This window comes from Oncorhynchus keta, chromosome 32 (assembly GCF_023373465.1).
Source record: "Oncorhynchus keta strain PuntledgeMale-10-30-2019 chromosome 32, Oket_V2, whole genome shotgun sequence".
In the NCBI taxonomy this organism is placed as follows: domain Eukaryota; kingdom Metazoa; phylum Chordata; class Actinopteri; order Salmoniformes; family Salmonidae; genus Oncorhynchus; species Oncorhynchus keta.
The window spans coordinates 18,675,318-18,693,973 of record NC_068452.1 but is presented as its reverse complement, the minus strand read 5'-3'; the positions used below and the strand labels follow the sequence as shown (position 1 = coordinate 18,693,973).

The following is an 18,656-nucleotide window of genomic DNA, read 5'->3' as shown; positions in this document are numbered from 1 at the left end:
TCTCTTCCCGTCCCTCCCTTTCTCTCTCCTTCCAATTTTCCTTCTTGCTCTACTTCTCTTTCAGTCTCTCTACATCTCTCTGTCTGTCTGTACAAATAGGTCAACACTTACTCATTCAATGTCATAATCATGCTGTGATTCACTCACTCGCTCATGCGCCATCACATACGTACAAAGGCCAGTTTGGACTGTCCTCATGTCTTAAAATAGGCATGATTCTTCTTCTGAAAACTCACTGACTAGGAACTCATTGACTAGGGGCTAGAACAACTTTCAAACTATCACTAGTTTGAAACACTATTTATGGATGTATCTATCACGTATCCAATGATCTCCCCCTCCTCCTCCCTTTCTCCACCCTCTTTCATCCCTCTCTCCCACCAGAGATGGAGGCCCAGTACACCCTGACACGGGCCCAGCGAGTGAGAGCGGCCATGTTCCCAGAGACCCTGGTGGAGGGCGAGGCGGTGCTGTCCACTCAGACTGACCCGGGTCAGCAGACCAACGTCCAGCGGCTAGCTGAGCCCTCGCAGCTCCTCAAGACCGCCATCGTCCACCTCATTAACTACCAGGATGACGCCGAGCTGGCCACTCGCGCCGTGCCCGAGCTCACCAAGCTGCTGGCCGATGATGATGCGGTAACTAACCTCTTAAGAGTTAACAAAAAAACGGAACTTTGTTATGAATCCAATTTTCACAAAGCCCAGCTGTTAACACATGAATGCATTAAACCTCACTATTTCCAATGTGCTCCTATTTTTAAAAAATAATAATAATAATCTGATCCTTCAGTATTAATCAGTATTAATAAATTAGTGATGCAGCTCATCAAATAGAAGAGATGGTCTTTGATTTCTAGATTAAAGACATTGCAATGGAAGACCTTGTCCCTCCTCCCTCCCTCAACCGCCTCATGCTGCCTGGTGGGAGCAATCTTTGATAAAACTCTAGTGCACTGTTTAAACAAATAGGCTGATTTGGAAATGATTCAGCCAGTGACTATTGTAAGATAAACGTGTGTGTACTATGTGTATCTAATGTACAGTGTCTTCAGAAATTGATTCACACCCCTTTTACTTAAAATTCATTTTAAATTGCCTTTTTTTTGTTGTCACTGGCCAACACAAAATACCCCCCAAAATGTCAAAGAGGAATTATGTTTTTAGAAATATATATATTTTTTTTTTAAGGAAAAGCTGAAATGTCTTCAGTCATTAAGTATTCAACCACTTTGCTGTGGCAAGCCTAAATAAGGAGTAAAAGGTTGCTTAACAAGTCACATAAATTGCATGGACTCTGTGTGCAATAATAGTGTTTATCATGGTTTTTGAATGACTACCACATCTCTGTCCCGACATACACGTACAATTATGTGTAAGGTCCCTCAGTGGAGCAGTGAATTTCACAGATTCAACCACAGTGACAAGGGAAACGCAGACATTGAATATCTGTTTGAGCATGGTGGAGTTTTTAATTACACTTTGGATGGTGTATCAATATACTCAGTCACTGCCAAGATAACAGGCGTCCTTCCTAGGGCTGTGGCGGCCATGAAATGTGTCAGACCGTTACTGTCATGCAAAAGGCTGCCGGTCTCATGGTAATTTCCCGTTAATTAACATTAACACGCTTCGCATCGCCAGGCCTCCACGCATTCAAGCTGCTGATGCGCGCCGTTGAAACATCTACAATTAACAAGCGCTTAACACATCCATTTAAAATACACCATCACAACGCATCCATTATTTATTTTAGTCCGTTCTAAATAAACATTATGATATGAAGAAAATGTATTTCAGAAAAACAGAATATGAGTTGGCCTACTGTAGGACTATGTTATTATAATTGTGTGGTGTTCGTTTGTATGTGTTGCAAATGTATTTATTGCACTTGATGCATGTCTACTGTGACTTCCTGTCCTTGGGTCCACACACATCGCAGCGCTTCTTCTTGTTGCTACCGGCTGCAATCTAGAAGGAGGATATAGCACTTAGTTCAGGAATTGTACTAACATCTCACTCACTCAATCACATACATTATATAGTTACTGCAGGCCAAGGTAAGAGAGTCAGACGCACACCAATGCAACAACATCACTCACACTTACTTCTGGTATTGGAGTTGTTGGTTCTGTGGGTCGGGCGGATGGGGCATCAGCATCCTTCACCTGAATCCTCCTCATGATGGCTCCAGAATCTGGGGTCCTTTGGGATATGGTGCCTCCTCTGGATTTAAGGTCTTACCAATGCCTTGCCCAGCTCCTCAAGAAAGAGCCGTCTCCTCTGGAGCTTCCCTCTGGTCCAATCTGGGTTCAACGCCACCTGGAAGACAAACGTGTTGTAACACCGAGAAGTCCAGCGTAGGGTTCTTCTTTTGCAGCTGTAGCCAGTCACCATCTTGTCTAAATTGTCCACCCCTCCTTTTGTGGCATTGTAATCAATTATGAATTGCGTTTTTTTAAGTTCCTGGCCACAGATTCTCCCATCCCTATGCAGTGTACTCATGAGTTATCGCATGTGATGATGTGGGCACGGAGTCCCTGTGTCACGTCCAGGACAACCCGCATCTCTTGGTTCTTCTCAGGGGCTCCTCCATCTGGCTTCCCCGTACACACTTGCAAGTTCCACGCATATGATGAAGCAGCATCACAGGCAGCCCAGATCTTGATTCCATATTTTGTTTAGACAGTATGTGCTGCTTGAAAGGGGCAGCGGCCCCTAAATGGCATGACCGGCTCATCAACGGTAACGTTGGGCCCAGGGTTGTAAAATAGGGGAAGGTGGTCCACCCACTTGTCCCACACTGACCTGATAGCAGCTAGCTTGTCTCTCTACACTGACCTGATAGCAGCTAGCTTGTCTCTCTGCACTGACCTGATAGCAGCTAGCTTGTCTCTCTGCACTGACCTGATAGCAGCTAGCTTGTCTCTCTGCACTCACCTGATAGCAGCTAGCTTGTCTCTCTGCACTGACCTGATGGCAACTAGCTTGTCTCTCTGCACTGACCTGACTGCAGCTAGCTTGTCTTTCTGCACTGACCTGATTGCAGCTAGCTTGTCTCTCTGCACTTACCTGATAGCAGCTAGCTTGTCTCTCTGCACTGACCTGATGGCAGCTAGCTTGTCTCTCTGCACTGACCTGACTGCAGCTAGCTTGTCTCTCTGCACTGACCTGATTGCAGCTAGCTTGTCTCTCTGCACTGACCTGATTGCAACTAGCTTGTCTCTCTGCACTGACCTGATTGCAGCTAGCTTGTCTCTCTGCACTGACCTGATTGCAGCTAGCTTGTCTCTCTGCACTGACCTGATTGCAGCTAGCTTGTCTCTCTGCACTGACCTGATTGCAGCTAGCTTGTCTCTCTGCACTGACCTGATTGCAGCTAGCTTGTCTCTCTGCACTGACCTGATTGCAGCTAGCTTGTCTTTCTGCACTGACCTGATTGCAGCTAGCTTGTCTCTCTGCACTGACCTGATTGCAGCTAGCTTGTCTCTCTGCACTGACCTGATTGCAGCTAGCTTGTCTCTCTGCACTGACCTGATTGCAACTAGCTTGTCTCTCTGCACTGACCTGATTGCAGCTAGCTTGTCTCTCTACACTGACCTGATTGCAGCTAGCTTGTCTCTCTGCCACAGAGCTGGTCAGGTGTCTCGATTATCGAAGCGGATCATCCTGGAAATAATGGGACATTGTTGCACAGGAAAGTTCTCTGCCAGTTTCTGCATCCCCACAGGGATTCTGTTGATTCCCCATTAGATCTGAAAACACCAGCAAGGATAAGAACCTCAAAGAATGCATGTAAATGAGTTGGTTCATCACCTTCCACCAAAAACACGCCTTCCCTCCAAATTAGTGCAGTCCAGAATGATTTTCTACATGGTGTCTGGGATGAACAGTTCAAAAGAAGACTATATGTTCTGCACATGAGTTACGCCATCTGCGTCGACCTTGGTTGCATCCTTATCTTGGCAGCCATGCGGGTGGCTCATTCCTTGGGCAAGAAGACCATTCCATTTCTTTTCTACATCCATATTTCTGCTCCTGCAGGCTCTGATGAGCTGGTTGCTGACGGGCTGGTCCTGGGGCTGGCTGCTGATGGGCTGGTTGCTGACGGGCTGGTCCTGGGGCTGGCTGCTGATGAGCACGGGCTGGTCCTGGGGCTGGCTGCTGATGGGCTGGTTGCACTGGTCCTGGGGCTGGCTGCTGAGGGCTGGTTGCTGACTGGTCCTGGGGCTGGCTGCTGATGGGCTGGTTGCTGACGGGCTGGTCCTGGGGCTGGCTGCTGATGGGCTGGTTGCTGAGACTGAGGGTCAATCTCATTCTTCTTCCAACTCACTGTCAGACTCCGAATTGACAGAGACATGTTCCTAATATTCTGAAAATACATAATCGTTCAACATGGAAGACATTTCTTCCACATTAGCTTCTCTCTCTGCAAAACCAATGGCTAAGGCCCTCTGAGCAGAGATTCTTTGTGCCATACTGATTGATTGTGGTAATGAGCCACACATGCAAATCTATTTATTTGTTTTGTCCCTCCCCCAATTTGCACTTGGCTGGGGTAGAGTGTGGGAAAATGCTGAATTTTGTACAATGTATCGAAAGATAATGAATTGTAATAACATTGTGCAGGTACCCACAAGACATTGTGTAGTTTAACACACTTACAAAGGGTAAAGAGTGCAAGAAAAGCGGGAGACAGGGAGAGAGACAGACAGGTTCTTGGTGCTATGTTGAAACAGAAGGCTCAGGGAGGAGGAAGACCGAGTGAAGGCACACAGCAAAACTTTTTGTTTAAATTGAACTTGTTTTCACCTACAAACACACTTTTACACACTTTTATTACCCTCGGGTCCAGTGGACCAGAACACTACATATGTAATATACATTTGTAGGGGGATGCACAGTGTGCACTCAAAGAAAATGTGTTCTTTTAGTAAACATTGAAAATGGGTCAACAGACCCGAACGCCACACAAGGGTTAATATGAGCAGCTATGAAATAAATCTAAAAACACTTGTTTCATTCCACGCTTCAACCACCGTTTGAGGAGCATGCTATCGCTTCCTGACAGGAGATATTCTGCCCAAACTCTATATGTCATGGGCTTTCAAACCTTGTTCCTGCAGCTACCCTGTGCTTAATTTGGGATTCAAATTAAATCAAAGTGTATTTGTCACGTGAGCCGATTAAAACAGGTGTAAACCTTACAGTGAAATGCTTACTTACAGGCTCTAACCAATGGTGCCAGAAAAAGGTGTGTGTGTGTGTGTGTGTGTGTGTGTGTGTGTGTGTGTTGTAGGTAAGTAAAGAAATAAAACAACAGTAGAAAGACATTTGAAAAAAGAGTAGCAAGGCTATATACAGACACCAGGCTTATTGAGGTAGTATGTACATGTAGGTATTGTTAAAGTGACTAAGCATATAAGATAAACAGAGAGTAGCAGCAGCGTAAAAGAGGGGTTGGGGGAGGCACACAATGCAAATAGTCTGGGTAACCATTGGTTACCTGTTCAGGAGTCTTATGGCTTGGAGGTAAAAACTGTTGAGAATCCTTTTTGTCCTAGACTTGGCACTCCAGTACTGCTTGCCATGCTGTAGTAGAGAGAACAGTCTATGACTAGGGTGGCTGGGGTCTTTGACAATATTTAGGGCCCTCCTCTGACACCGCTTGGTGTAGAGGTCGTGGATGGCAGGCAGCTTTGCCCCAGTGATGTACTAGGCCGTACGCATTACCCTCTGAAGCCGAGCAGTTGCCATACCAGGCAGTGATGCAACCGGTCAGGATGCTCTCGATGTTGCAGCTGTAGAACCTTTTGAGGATCTCAGGACCCATGCAAAATCTTTTTAGTTTCCTGAGGGGGAATAGGCTTTGTCGTGCCCTCTTCACGACTGTCATGGTGTGTTTGGACCAATCTAGTTTGTTGTTGATGTGGACACCAATGAATTTGAAGCTCTCAACCTGCTCCACTACAGCCCTGTCAATGAGAATGTGGACTTGCTCGGTGTTTAGTCCCAGGATCCTTAGCTTGGTGATGAGCTTTGAGGGTACTATGGTGTTGAACGCTGAGCTGTAGTCAATGAACAGCATTCTTACATAGGTGTTCCTTTTGTCCAGGTGGGAAAGGGCAGTGTGGAGTGCAATAGAGATTGCATCATCTGTGGATCTGTTTGGGCGGTTTGCAAATTGGAGTGGGTCTAGGGTTTCTGGGATAATGGTGTTGATGTGAGCCATTACCAGCCTTTCAAAGCTCTTCATGGCTACGGACATGAGTGCTACTGGTCTGTAGTCATTTTGGCAGGTTGCCTTTGTGTTCTTGGGCACAGGGACTATGGTGGTCTGCTTGAAGCATGTTGGTATTACAGACTCAATCAGAGACATGTTGAAAATGTCAGTGAAGACACCTGCCAGTTGGTCAGCACATGCCCGGAGCACACGTCCTGGTAATCCATCTGACCCCGCAGTCTTGTGAATGTTGACCTGTTTAAAGGTCTTACTCACGTCTGCTACGGAGAGCGTGATCACACAGTCGTCCAGAACAGCTGATGCTCTCATGCATGCCTCAGTGTTGCTTGCCTCAAAGCGAGCATAGAGCATAGAGCATAGGGAACATCAATAGTAGTGTCTTTTTGTAACAAAGCAACTGTTGACAGCCTGTCTGCGTGCCCAAGAAAGGATAAAGGAGAGCGAGGAGGAGATGGAAATGCTTGGTGGTGAGATATTCTGTATAGCTGACGGTAATGTGACACTCAATTAATATGAAGATATTTGTAAAATGTCCCTATTACTAGGCTATTCCAAATCAAATATGAATTCACTAATTGTAGGCTAACTGTAAGCCGCCCTGCACAAACAATGAACCAACAGCATCGCCTAGGCCTGGCTATATGTTCTCTCCCAGACTCGTTGATATACATTTTGGATCGTAGCGTAAGGTCCATCCAGTATGAATAATAATACAGTCCACGCTCAAAGGCGATTACACAAATGTGTTTACTTTTGGAGCATAGGCTAGAACAATTATGTACCAAGATGTCTTAAATCAGTGTTTTTTATGTTTTTCTGCCATGCGTAATATGCTCTTGGCTGTGTGTTGTATAACGGCACAATCATCATTTCAATAGAGTTTTTTCTTCTGGCTTGGGCTGGTAAGCCTATGCAGAAGCTTTAATATGCGTGAGTGTTTCGAATGAATCATCACCTTAGAAAGGCTGTCCAGTTCGTCGTGTTAGACTTTGAAACAGCATCCACAACAACCATGTTAACACTGTTTCAACCTGCTGTCGAACTTCTTTCTTCAAATTAATCATCACAGTGAGGTGAGTTTTTTTTAAAGTATGATTGGCCAACTGTTGATAAGATGATAAGTGTTTGATGTGTTTTTCGAAGCATTTTCAATGGATGTCAGAGCGGTTAGGGGGAAAATAGAGGCCTGTGTACCAGGACATTAGGACCTGATGGTAGTTAGCAAATTGGGTACTACCAAAGCATGTCCAGAGGGCATAACATTAGATTACTGTGACTCAACAGTCAACTGGAATTGTACTGTGGTTACGACTCATGACTGCCTGTGTGGCGGTAACATGGTCACTGCAACAGCCCAAGTCCACTCAGGGATTTCACAATGAGGCCAATGGTGACAGATACAGAGTTTAATGGCTGTGATAGAGAAAACTGAGGATGGATCAACAACATTGTAGTTGCTCCACAATACTAACCTAAATGACAAAGTGAAAAGAAGGGAACCTATACAGAATACAAATATTCTAAAAGAAAGATGCATCCTGTTTTCAACAAGGAACTAAAGTAATAATGCAAAAAATGTGTCAATGTTATGTTTGGGGCAAATCCAATACAACACATTACTGAGTACCAATCTACATATTTTCAAGCATAGTGGTGGCTGCATCATGTTATAGGTACGCTTGTAATCGTTAAGGACGGGAGAGTTTTTCAGGATAAAAAATAAACAGAATGGCGCTAAGCACAGGCAAAATCCTAGAGTAAAACCTGGTTCAGTCTGCCTTCCACCAGACACTGGGAGATTAATTCACAGTTCATCAGGACAATAACCTAAAACACAAGGCCAAATCTACACTGGAGTTGCTTACCAAGAAGACAGTGAATGTTCCTGAGTGGCCGAGTTACAGTTTTGACTTAAATATATAGCAAGATCTGAAAATGGTTGTCTAGCAATGATCAACAACCAATTTGAGCTTGAAGAATTTTGAAAATAATAATGGGCAAATGTTGCACATTCCAGGTGTGGAAAGCTCTTAGAGACTTACCCAGAAAGACTCACAGCTATAATTGCTGCCAAAGGTGCTTCTAGAAAGTATGAAAATTAGATATTTCTGTATTTCATTTTCAATAAATGTGCAAACATTTTTTTTTTTAAATCCACTTTGTCATTAAGGGGTATTGTGTGTAGATATGTGAGAATTGTTTTTATTTAATCAATGTTTAGTTTCAGGCCATAACACAACAAAATGTGGAATAAGTCAAGGGGTATGAATATTTTCTGAAGGCACTGTATCTGTTGTACTATAGAAGTACCATTATGTACTTAATAGTGACATTGACTCTGTCACTATTGTGTGCTGTCCCTCCTCACACTCGAGCACCGTCCTACTGGCTAGCATTGATCCAGTTCCATGCTTGACTAGCTCCTAGCTCTCTGTGGCTGTGGCTGTGCTTGTCAAGGTCGTGACTGAGCCAGTTAGATTGGACACAGATTAGGACTACCCCAGAAACAAATCCTCTATAGGTTTATATTGTCATTGAACATCATTTCAGCTGTCCTTAAAGGATTCAGTGTACAACATTGCTTGTGTTGAAGCCTAGTTCTGATTATGATTGAAAGTCATGATGAACCCTAGTCAATCTCTGTCTTCTACTCACAATTCAAACTCAAGGCGTGGTCTGTTCCTGAATCTTGTTATCAATGCCTATGTTCAATGAACCAATGAATTGCTGAAGTGCAACGTTTGAAATCAGCTATGCTGTAAAGCCATGACCTTAAAGAAATGTGCAGACCTAACATTGGGTCCCAATCCAATGTCACCATTTTGCATGCACAGAAATGCACAATTATGCATTGTCTCATTCCCCACAGGTGGTGGTCAACAAGGCAGCCATGATCGTGAACCAGCTGACGCGGAAAGAGGCGTCTCGCCGGGTGCTGATGCAGTCCCCCCAGATGGTGGCGGCGGTGGTGCGGGCCATGCAGAACACGGGAGACATGGAGACAGCCCGTTGTGCCGCCAGCATCCTCCACAGCCTGTCCCACCAGAGAGAGGGCCTGCTCGCCATCTTCAAGTCCGGGGGCATCCCCGCCCTGGTCCGCATGCTCAGGTAGGAGAGGAGGGATGGATTAGTGGGTGGATGGATGTTGAGGGGTAGATGGGAGTGGATAGATGGAGGGAAGTATCGACAGATGTTTGGATAGATTGTTGGTAAATGGGTTGATGTGAAGGAGTAGGTATGGATGGATGGGTGGATAGAAGGATCGATAGATGTTTGGATATTTTTATGGTTAAAGTAGGGAATGGACTGGTTGGGGTGAATAGGCATGGATGGATGGATGGAGGGATGGATTGTGATGGATTTATGTTTTCATAGGCATTGTAGGTTGGTGGTTTGATTGGGAGTGAATTAGTGAAATATCGAGAGAGAAAAAGCAAGGGGGTGAAAGAGAGAAAAAGATATACTCGTCAGATGGAATTCAGTGTTAGAAATAAAGTGATTTAGGCACGCACTGTTCTGGCCTGTCTCGGCATCTGCACTTGTGTACGTGCTGTGTGTGCTAATTTGTGTGTGTGTGTGTGCTTGCATGTATGCAAGCATGAGCGTGTGTGTGTGCGCGTGCATACATGCTTATGTGTGTGTATCCCCACCACCATGTCCACTACTGCCTGCAGGCTACGATATTAGCCAATCACATTATTACCCATCAGAAATTAGGTGTCATACTGTGCTCATTAACTTGGCAAAACTGGTCTGCACATCATTTCAACCTGACCACCAGGCTCATTTTAACCTCACGATAAGCGGTGGCCATTTTTTCATATTAATTTCAAATAGAGGCAGAGAGTCTCTTTATCTCTGTTCACACAGTATAAACCCCATATAACAGTCTAGGAGGCATTAGATAGAAACTGAATCAAGACATTTAATTAATTCAGAAACATAATTCAGGTAATACAAATGGAAAAACCTACCTATACAAGACTATCAAATAGGGATTTAGATGCAGATTCACAATATAAAAATATGTGCTTTTTAATGATACAAAGAGCAGATTTGAGCTAATTAAATTCAGAAGGAACTAATTGGGAAAAGAAAGGTCATGCTAATTTCTCTCACACCTCAACCTCTTCCTCTGCTCTCCTCTGTCTCTCTATTTTTCTCAACCTACTCTCCCTATTTCCCTCCCTCTCCCTCTCCCCTCCCTCCACTCTCCTCTTACCTCCCCCTCCCCTCTCGTCTTCCCTCAGTTCTCCCATGGAGTCAGTGCTGTTCTATGCCATCACCACCCTCCACAACCTGCTACTGCATCAGGAGGGAGCCAAGATGGCGGTGCGCCTGGCCGACGGCCTGCAGAGGATGGTGCCCCTGCTGAAGAAGAGCAACCCCAAGTTCCTGGCCATCACCACAGACTGCCTGCAGCTGCTCTCCTACGGAAACCAGGAGAGCAAGGTGTGTGGTGGGGGGTCTTTGAAGGATAATGCTTGAGCCATCATATTTGGCATAGTGGTATTGGCACAGACTACCTGCATCTTCACTGCAGCCAGGGTTGTGTGTGTGTGTGTGTGTGTGTGTGTGTGTGTGTGTGTGTGTGTGTGTGTGTGTGTGTGTGTGTGTGTGTGTGTGTGTGTGTGTGTGTGTGTGTGTGTGTGTGTGTGTGTGTGTGTGTGTGTGTGTGTGTGTGTGTATTGTGGTGGTGGTTAATTTCTTTACTGTCAATTGAGGAGAGACAAACTTATCATTCAAGTCAGAGTTATACTTCAACTAAATCTTTATTCACCTATTAGTAAGAGAGCAGGTCAATACAACACACACTTATAAAGTGAATCGATTGAAATAAATATAAATATATGCCATTTAGCTGACGCTTTTATCCAAAGCGACTTACAGTCATGTGTGCATACATTCTACGTATGGGTGGTCCCGGGAATCGAACCCACTATCCTGGCGTTACAAGCGCCATGCTCTACCAACTGAGCCACAGAAGGACCACTATTGAGTGCTCTACGTTAATGATGACTGATCGACGAATCACCCTCGCATGATTCGTTGAGAGCCCCGGGACAAAGGTACAAAGGTCTTTTATAGCCAAGATACACCTCTGTCAGTCTACATGACAAACAAAAGATGTATGGAATGGGCCGCAAGGTGAAGATTTGTATGAAAGATACTTAGAATTCACAGCAGACAGTATCTGATTGTGTAGGGACCAGGGTCTGGCCCTGGAGTCATCTCTCCCTGGTACATTATAGAACAGAAACATTAACTCATGATCTGGAATGCGGTATCACCCAAAGACATCGTAAATCTTCCAGAGGCCCATCCTCAGTAGAACACACACAGATGAGAGTTCTAACAACCCGTTATTCTGTTGCATTAAACAACCCTTTGATGCAATTACAGCATTATAGCATAATCTTGCAATTTTGCTCTCACAGTGTGCGTGCGTGCGTGTGTGTGTATGTGTGTGTGTGTGTGTGTGTGTGTGTGTGGGTGTGTGTGTGTGTAGTTGCAGGTCTGGATTATGCGTGGTCCCTTTTAGTGCCACCTGCAGCTGCACTGCAGGAGAGCAAGGGTGTATATGCATGTGATGTGTGTGTGTGTACATGCACACACACAAGCACTCACAAACTGTACATGTCCTCAACACTGGCTGCTTGCAGCTGCATTGGTGCAGCAAATGTAAAACCCTGTATGGGGTTAGTAATGTACCCTCTATTACATCAGTAATATACTGAACATTGTAAATAGAATGAAATGAAATACACACACTGCTATTATTACCCTAACAATCATATGCGAGACAATTCATAATGCAATGTAATGTAATGTCCAAACTCTGTAATGATATTTCATTGTACATGACAGTGTGTTTTCATTGTTATTCCTCTCAGCTTATCATCTTAGCTAACGGGGGCCCTGAAGGGCTGGTCTTCATCATGAGGAACTATAATTATGAGAAACTGCTGTGGACCACCAGCCGTGTGCTCAAAGTTCTCTCAGTGTGCCCTAGCAACAAGCCCGCCATAGTGGAAGCTGGTGAGTGTGTGTGTGTGTGTGTGTGTGTTTTGGGGGAGGGTGTGTGTTATGTGTGTGTTAGTACATATGTGTGTGTCTGTATGTGTGTTTGTTATCTCATCCTTACCATAAAAGAGCCATTTAACCTCCCCTCTCTCATCCTTCCAGGGGGCATGCAAGCCCTGGGACAGCACCTGACTGGCTCCAGCCAGCGCCTCACACAGAACTGCCTCTGGACCCTGAGGAATCTGTCTGATGCTGCCACTAAACAGGTAGGAGTTCAGGAGTCCATTTTGAATCCGCAGAGACCGTACCATAGAGTAATACAGAGATAGTACAGAGTTTATAAAGACCAATGACTATATATATATTAATGAACAAAGCCATCGATCACGTGACAGTATCTATTCCTATGTGAAGACTCTATAGCACATTGAAACCAAATTAAGTCGGTTAAGATTGCGCCTCATGGAGATGTAACATGCACAGTTTGAGCTAATTCAGGAAGTGACGTTGCAGGCTAGCTCAGTGCTGCCCGCTTTCATTGAGTAATTCAAGTTGAAGGCCGACCAGGGTACGGCAGGCTGCCATTCGCAAACTAATTTTAAAATAATCGGTTCAAGGACATACTGTACATCTTGTGTATGAGAAAAACAGTTATTGGTACCATGATTGTCTTCATAACACTTATTTATTTTTATGAAGACGGACCACGAAGATCGACATTTTTCCATTTTATATAATGGGAGATCCTGTTTTCTCCCGCAATCGGCCTCGAACTGCTGTGGCTTCAATGAGGCAGTCGTTCTCCCCTGTTAAAGACAGTACCATCGAGTTCCACAGAGACAGTAACATACAGTAGTTGGAGTTCTACAGTAAAACATATAATGAACAAACAAAGACAAATATGGAATTCTCAATCCCCAATCTTCCTACCTCCCCCCCGTTCTATGTCTGTAGGAGGGTCTGGACGGCCTGCTGCAGGTGTTAGTGGGACAGCTGGGTTCGGACGATGTCAACATGCTGACGTGCGCCACGGGGATCCTGTCCAACCTCACCTGCAACAACTCCCGCAACAAGACCCTGGTCACACAGTGCGGCGGCGTCGAGGCGCTCATCCACGCCGTGCTGCGGGCCGGAGAAAAGGAGGACGTGGCCGAGCCCGCCGTCTGCGCCCTGCGCCACTTGACGTCACGCCACCAGGACGCCGAGCTTGCCCAGAATGCTGTGAGGCTGCATTATGGTATTCCTGCCATTGTCAAGCTGCTGGGGCAGCCCCACTACTGGCCTGTGGTGAAGGTGAGAGGGGAGATAGTTGGTTGGGGAGGGAGTGGGGAAGAGCTGAGAAAAAGGGTATACTGTTTTTTTTTGTCTTGCTCGTTGTTTTGTCTGGCTGGAAGCTCCATTACTGTTGAAGTTGAAGGTGAGGGGTTGAAGGATCAAAGAGTTTGCAGGTTGGTTGTGGTTGTTTTGTCTGGCCAGTTGATCTTTTGTTTGTTGTTTTGTCTGGCTTGAGTGTTCGGTTGTTTTGTTTGGTTGGCTGCTTTGTCTTTGTGGTTCTTTTGTTTATCTAAATAACTGGTTGTGGTACATCCGATTTGTCTATGTGTCTATATCCAGCAGCTGCAGTCCGCCTTTAATGATTCCTGATTTAACGGGCGCTTGAGTGAGGTTAAAATCATTGCGTACAGCCACCACAGCCACCACTCATTGTCCCCTTCTTTCTTTGCACTCTACATATGAATGCATTTTCTTTGAGGCTTTAATTGGAAACAACATGGCTGTATTATATAGGGGTCTTTTTAATTTGCATTGCGGATGTTCAACTTTACAGCGTGATTGAATGTTCCCGCTTTAGTGGAGACTTTGTTCATAGTGAACACTGCATATGTCGGCCCAATTGGAAATGACCTTAACTTAACATTTCTATCTGCGGAATCCGTAACACTTCAGCATTAGAGATTGAATAGAGCCCTTCATTTAGCTGGAAGTGCCGTTTGAAAATTGTGGTACTTTAATGAAGAATTACTTTAAAATTAAAGCAGGTCAGAGGGGATGTTTTGGAGAGAGTGAGACCTGCATAGGGGATGAAGTTGTTCGCGATGCTAGATGTAGTGCAGGCAGGGTTCTGGGCTGTACCCCGAGGCAGGGCACAGGACGTGCCTCCCATAATCCTGCTGGGACAACACCCACTGTCACCTCTCTGGCTTTTTGTTTTTGTTTTGGAGAAAATGAGGGAGGGAGGGAGGGAGGGAGAGAGGGAGGGAGAGAGAGAGGGAGAGGGAGAGAGAGAGAGGGAGAGAGAGAGAGAGAGAGAGAGAGAGAGAGAGAGAGAGAGAGAAAGAGAGAGAGAGAGAGAGAGAGAGAGAGAGAGAGAGAGAGAGAGAGAGAGAGAGAGAGAGAGAGAGAGGGAGAGAGAGAGGGAGAGAGAGAGGGAGAGAGAGAGGAGAGAGAGAGAGAGAGAGGAGAGGGAGGGAGGAGGGAGGGAGGGAGGGAGGGAGGGAGGGAGGGAGGGAGGGAGGGATGCTCACATGCAGCGAGTGTAGTATGCTTCACACAACAATGTCACTGTGAAACAAGGATAACATCATCTGGGATTTGCAAGGCCGTCGCTGTCATTTCTTTCTTTTTTTTTGCAATGAAAACAAGATTGGTTGGATTTTTCCAAAGTGGCTACCTTGGGAATTTATATCAATGTGTTATTGTTTCTTCAGGGAATCATGCACACCCATCTTTGACAGCAGGTGGATTTAAGGATGGCAAGTTATTTACATTGTCAACTTGCCAGAATAATCAAACAAAATAAATCATGCTAAAATGTCAGCCTAGTATGAGGGTAAACCAATATCTAACATTATTATCTATGCTATTGATATACAGTAGATATACTAAGATGATAGTAGGCATAACAGTAATATCATTAGTAATACAGTATAGCAATAGTTTGATACCAGTAATAGTAATATCAATGGTACATTGTCATTGTTTTAAAAATACCACCTACCAATTCACGTCACCTTTGCTTTATGATTGGTCGTTTTCCTCTCTTATGATCTAGACAGTCAACTAGTATGATAAGGAAGGTTTGTTTCCCTTCCCCCTCCAACCCCGTGCTTCAGTGTCTGATCGCTGATTGGTTTCGAGATGCTCCTCTGATTCGCTCCGAGCAAGCAGCATCCGTGAAGCAACGCTTGAATTCATGCCAATCGGAACAGAACCCTTCAATGGTCGAGTGTGCTTGTGTGTCTTGCTGTCCTGCTCTGTTCCCATGGGCACTGGTCCACAAGAATGGCCCTTTATTCTTACCCCGATGTGCACAAGCCTCTCTGTGTGTCGTGGTTGTCTCCCAATAGTCCATCGAGGTGTCCTTTCCTTCAATTCTGATCTGAAAGTATTTGATGAGTGAGTGAACGCACTATGGTAGGCAGCTATCTAGTCTTTTCTACCTGTCATTGGTCTTTAAGGACAGAGGAAAGTAATCAATTTAAGAGTAGTTGTACTCTCTGTGTGTGTGTGCATGTAGGCCTATGCCTGTACACTTGACAAGTGGCCATGTGTATCTTCATGACTCCAGTGACACATCTTCCCCATCTGTAGCACCAGGTAAACATTGACGTCTCATCCTCTACTCCAACTGAAAGAAAGGTGTTTTCTAAGGCCTATCGGCAGCCGGCTATCCTTGTCTTGGCACCTTGTTCCCGATTCCTTGACCATGTATACAACTCTTCCCATTTGGGGGATATTAGGCTTTTTGAGTTCATTAGCTCTGATTGACTAGTACTTAGTAGTTCCCACACAAAGAACATGAATGACACGCACACTCTGCTCTCTCCCACACACACACAAACACACAAACACACACACACCGCTCTCTCTCCCTCACACGCACACGCACGCACGCACGCACGCACGCACACACACACACACACACACACACACACACACACACACACACACACACACACACACACACACACACACACACACACACACACACACACACACACACACACACACACACACACACACACACACACATACACACACACACACACAGCTCTCTCCCTCACACACACACACTGCTCTCTCCATAACACACACACACTCCTCTATCTCTGCCTCCTTCTGCTCTACGTCAGCCAGAAGGTCGCTCTGCACCAAGCTGTGCCTAATCACTCATTTACGCCTTCTGAATTTAAATCTCATACTGTGGCGGAGTGTGTGTGTGGGGGGGGGTGTGTGTGTGTGTGTGTGTGTGTGTGTGTGTGTGTGTGTGTGTGTGTGTGTGTGTGTGTGTGTGTGTGTGTGTGTGTGTGTGTGTGTGTGTGTGTGTGTGTGTGTGTGTGTGTGTGTGTGTGTGTGTGTGTGTGTGTGTGTTTGTCCAAACCCATATGGATAAGCAGAGAGAGCCATATAAATATTTACCTGGGAATGCTGGAATGCACTCGTGTGTATGTTCATCTGTGACTGCGTACACATACATGTCTGTGCCTAAGCGGGATTTAATAATTCATTTACAGTCTGAATGAGCCAATCGTTCCGACCTCTCCCTCTCCCTCTCTCTCAGTGCGGTACGGAGGCAGACGCTATGAGCCATGCCTGAATTTTCCTCCTGATCTGCACTCCTCATTGACAGACAGCAGGGGATGTGTGTGTGCTCGTGTGTGTGTGTGTGTGTGTGTGTGTGTATGTGTGGAGAATTAGGCAACCCGATCTCCATCACAGCACACGCCAGTGGAGGATTCTCAATCCAGCCGGAGCTCTTTTAATAAAGGGGATGTTGTTATTTTATGATGTGAAATGAATGATGCGATTTTTAAAAGGGGACTTTATATAAGATGTTATTGGCCCCTGTTGGGGCTAGGGGTCGGGGTATGTGAAATGGGAGGAAACATCAGAGGACAGGGCAGGGTTATGGTAAGCCAGACCATCATTTGTGACTGCAGTTACATTGCCGCAGCGTGCATCGGCTTGCACAGTCGCACATATAGGTGTATATCTTAGGGTACGCATGCGTTCTTTCACGTGAGCGTCACACTGCCGTGCCATGTTCTTAATAGATGTGTACTGTATGCTTTCATACATGCACTCTCATAGTCATGCAGTATATCATGTATTTGTGGACAAGGTGTTGTAGCAGTAAAAGAGATTATATTGATGCTTTTTCCCCATACAGCTACGTTCAACCCGCCCCCCTATCTCTTTCCCATAGGCCACGGTTGGTCTGATCCGTAACCTGGCACTGTGCCCAGTCAATCAGGCCCCACTGAGGGATGCTGGAGCCATCCCCCGATTGGTCAACCTGCTGCTGAAGGCTCACCAGGACACCCAGAGACACGCCTCCAGTTCTCAGCAGACGTACCAGGTCGGCCACGACGCCATTCAACACATAAGACTCACTGTCACAGGAATGACACTGTCATAATTCAGAATGATAGAAGTTATGTCGCCTTCACCACAAATATGCAAGTCACTCACAGTCACAGCACTTGCACAGAGGGAGTCGCCTCCGTTGCAACTCACATACCACGGATGAATCCACTCCATTACACGCTAGCCATATCACACAATCACCTCAGCCGAATACAGAATTCAGACACACTGAAGCACTCGAGGCAACATTCTTTCAGCACTCCTGCACATCAAATCACACAAATTCCAAGACTGCATTCTCTGTGTTTGAAACCGTTCCTCACGCTGTACAACAAGTAGGTTGCATTTCAGACTCAGTAAAGGGCTGCAATGCGTCACACAGGGGTCCCAGCAGGATAGTCCAGTGGTCAACACCATGCCACGGCGCCAGCACACGCCCCCATTCCAGGCCTCTCCAACCCAGTGTAGGCCAGTTGGCCGCTCGGGAGACCCAGTGGCAGAGATCCATTTCAGTCCACTGGCCCACTTTGAACTCTGAGCTGCACAACAATACTCACCCGTATAGACAGAGAGCTGTGGCTTGAGGGAAAATAAGAAATGTAGGCTAAGTTTGTGAGAGACGACCGGGGAGTTTTTCACTGATTCTCAGCAGAAGGTTTGCAGACATATGCTCCCACCTGTTTCGGGTTTTCACCTGTCAGCTTTTTCCAGCAAGCCAAAAAAGGATTACTAAGCACAACAGGCCCATTCCCCTTGCTCGTTGTCTGTAAATGGTTTACTTAAACATGAGGCAGGATACATGCACACACACATACACACCAATACACCCTCTCAAGTCTATTAATCATTGTACAGGGTTTTGACGCCATTGGGATTAAGGTCCTCTCTGAGTGTCAAAGTGAATGGCGCCCAGCTGTTGTATTGTTAAGATTGTCAAACCAGCTTACATGAAGTAGATCAGACACACACACACACACACACACACACACACACACACACACACACACACACACACACACACA

General features: G+C 45.6%; 1 protein-coding gene across 2 annotated transcripts in view; it reads left to right on the top strand.

Annotated features, from left to right (window-relative positions):
- The window catches only part of LOC118365761 (junction plakoglobin-like), an 80,637-nt gene that overhangs the window by 56,316 nt on the left and 5,665 nt on the right, over positions 1 to 18,656 (top strand). For both annotated transcript variants that reach the window (XM_052490725.1, XM_052490726.1), the window contains exons 4-10: positions 385 to 638; positions 9,113 to 9,351; positions 10,494 to 10,695; positions 12,138 to 12,282; positions 12,430 to 12,533; positions 13,222 to 13,560; positions 17,474 to 17,626. In XM_052490725.1, coding sequence (XP_052346685.1) covers positions 385 to 638; positions 9,113 to 9,351; positions 10,494 to 10,695; positions 12,138 to 12,282; positions 12,430 to 12,533; positions 13,222 to 13,560; positions 17,474 to 17,626 — 1,436 coding nt within the window. The remainder of the gene's footprint in view (positions 1 to 384; positions 639 to 9,112; positions 9,352 to 10,493; positions 10,696 to 12,137; positions 12,283 to 12,429; positions 12,534 to 13,221; positions 13,561 to 17,473; positions 17,627 to 18,656) is intronic.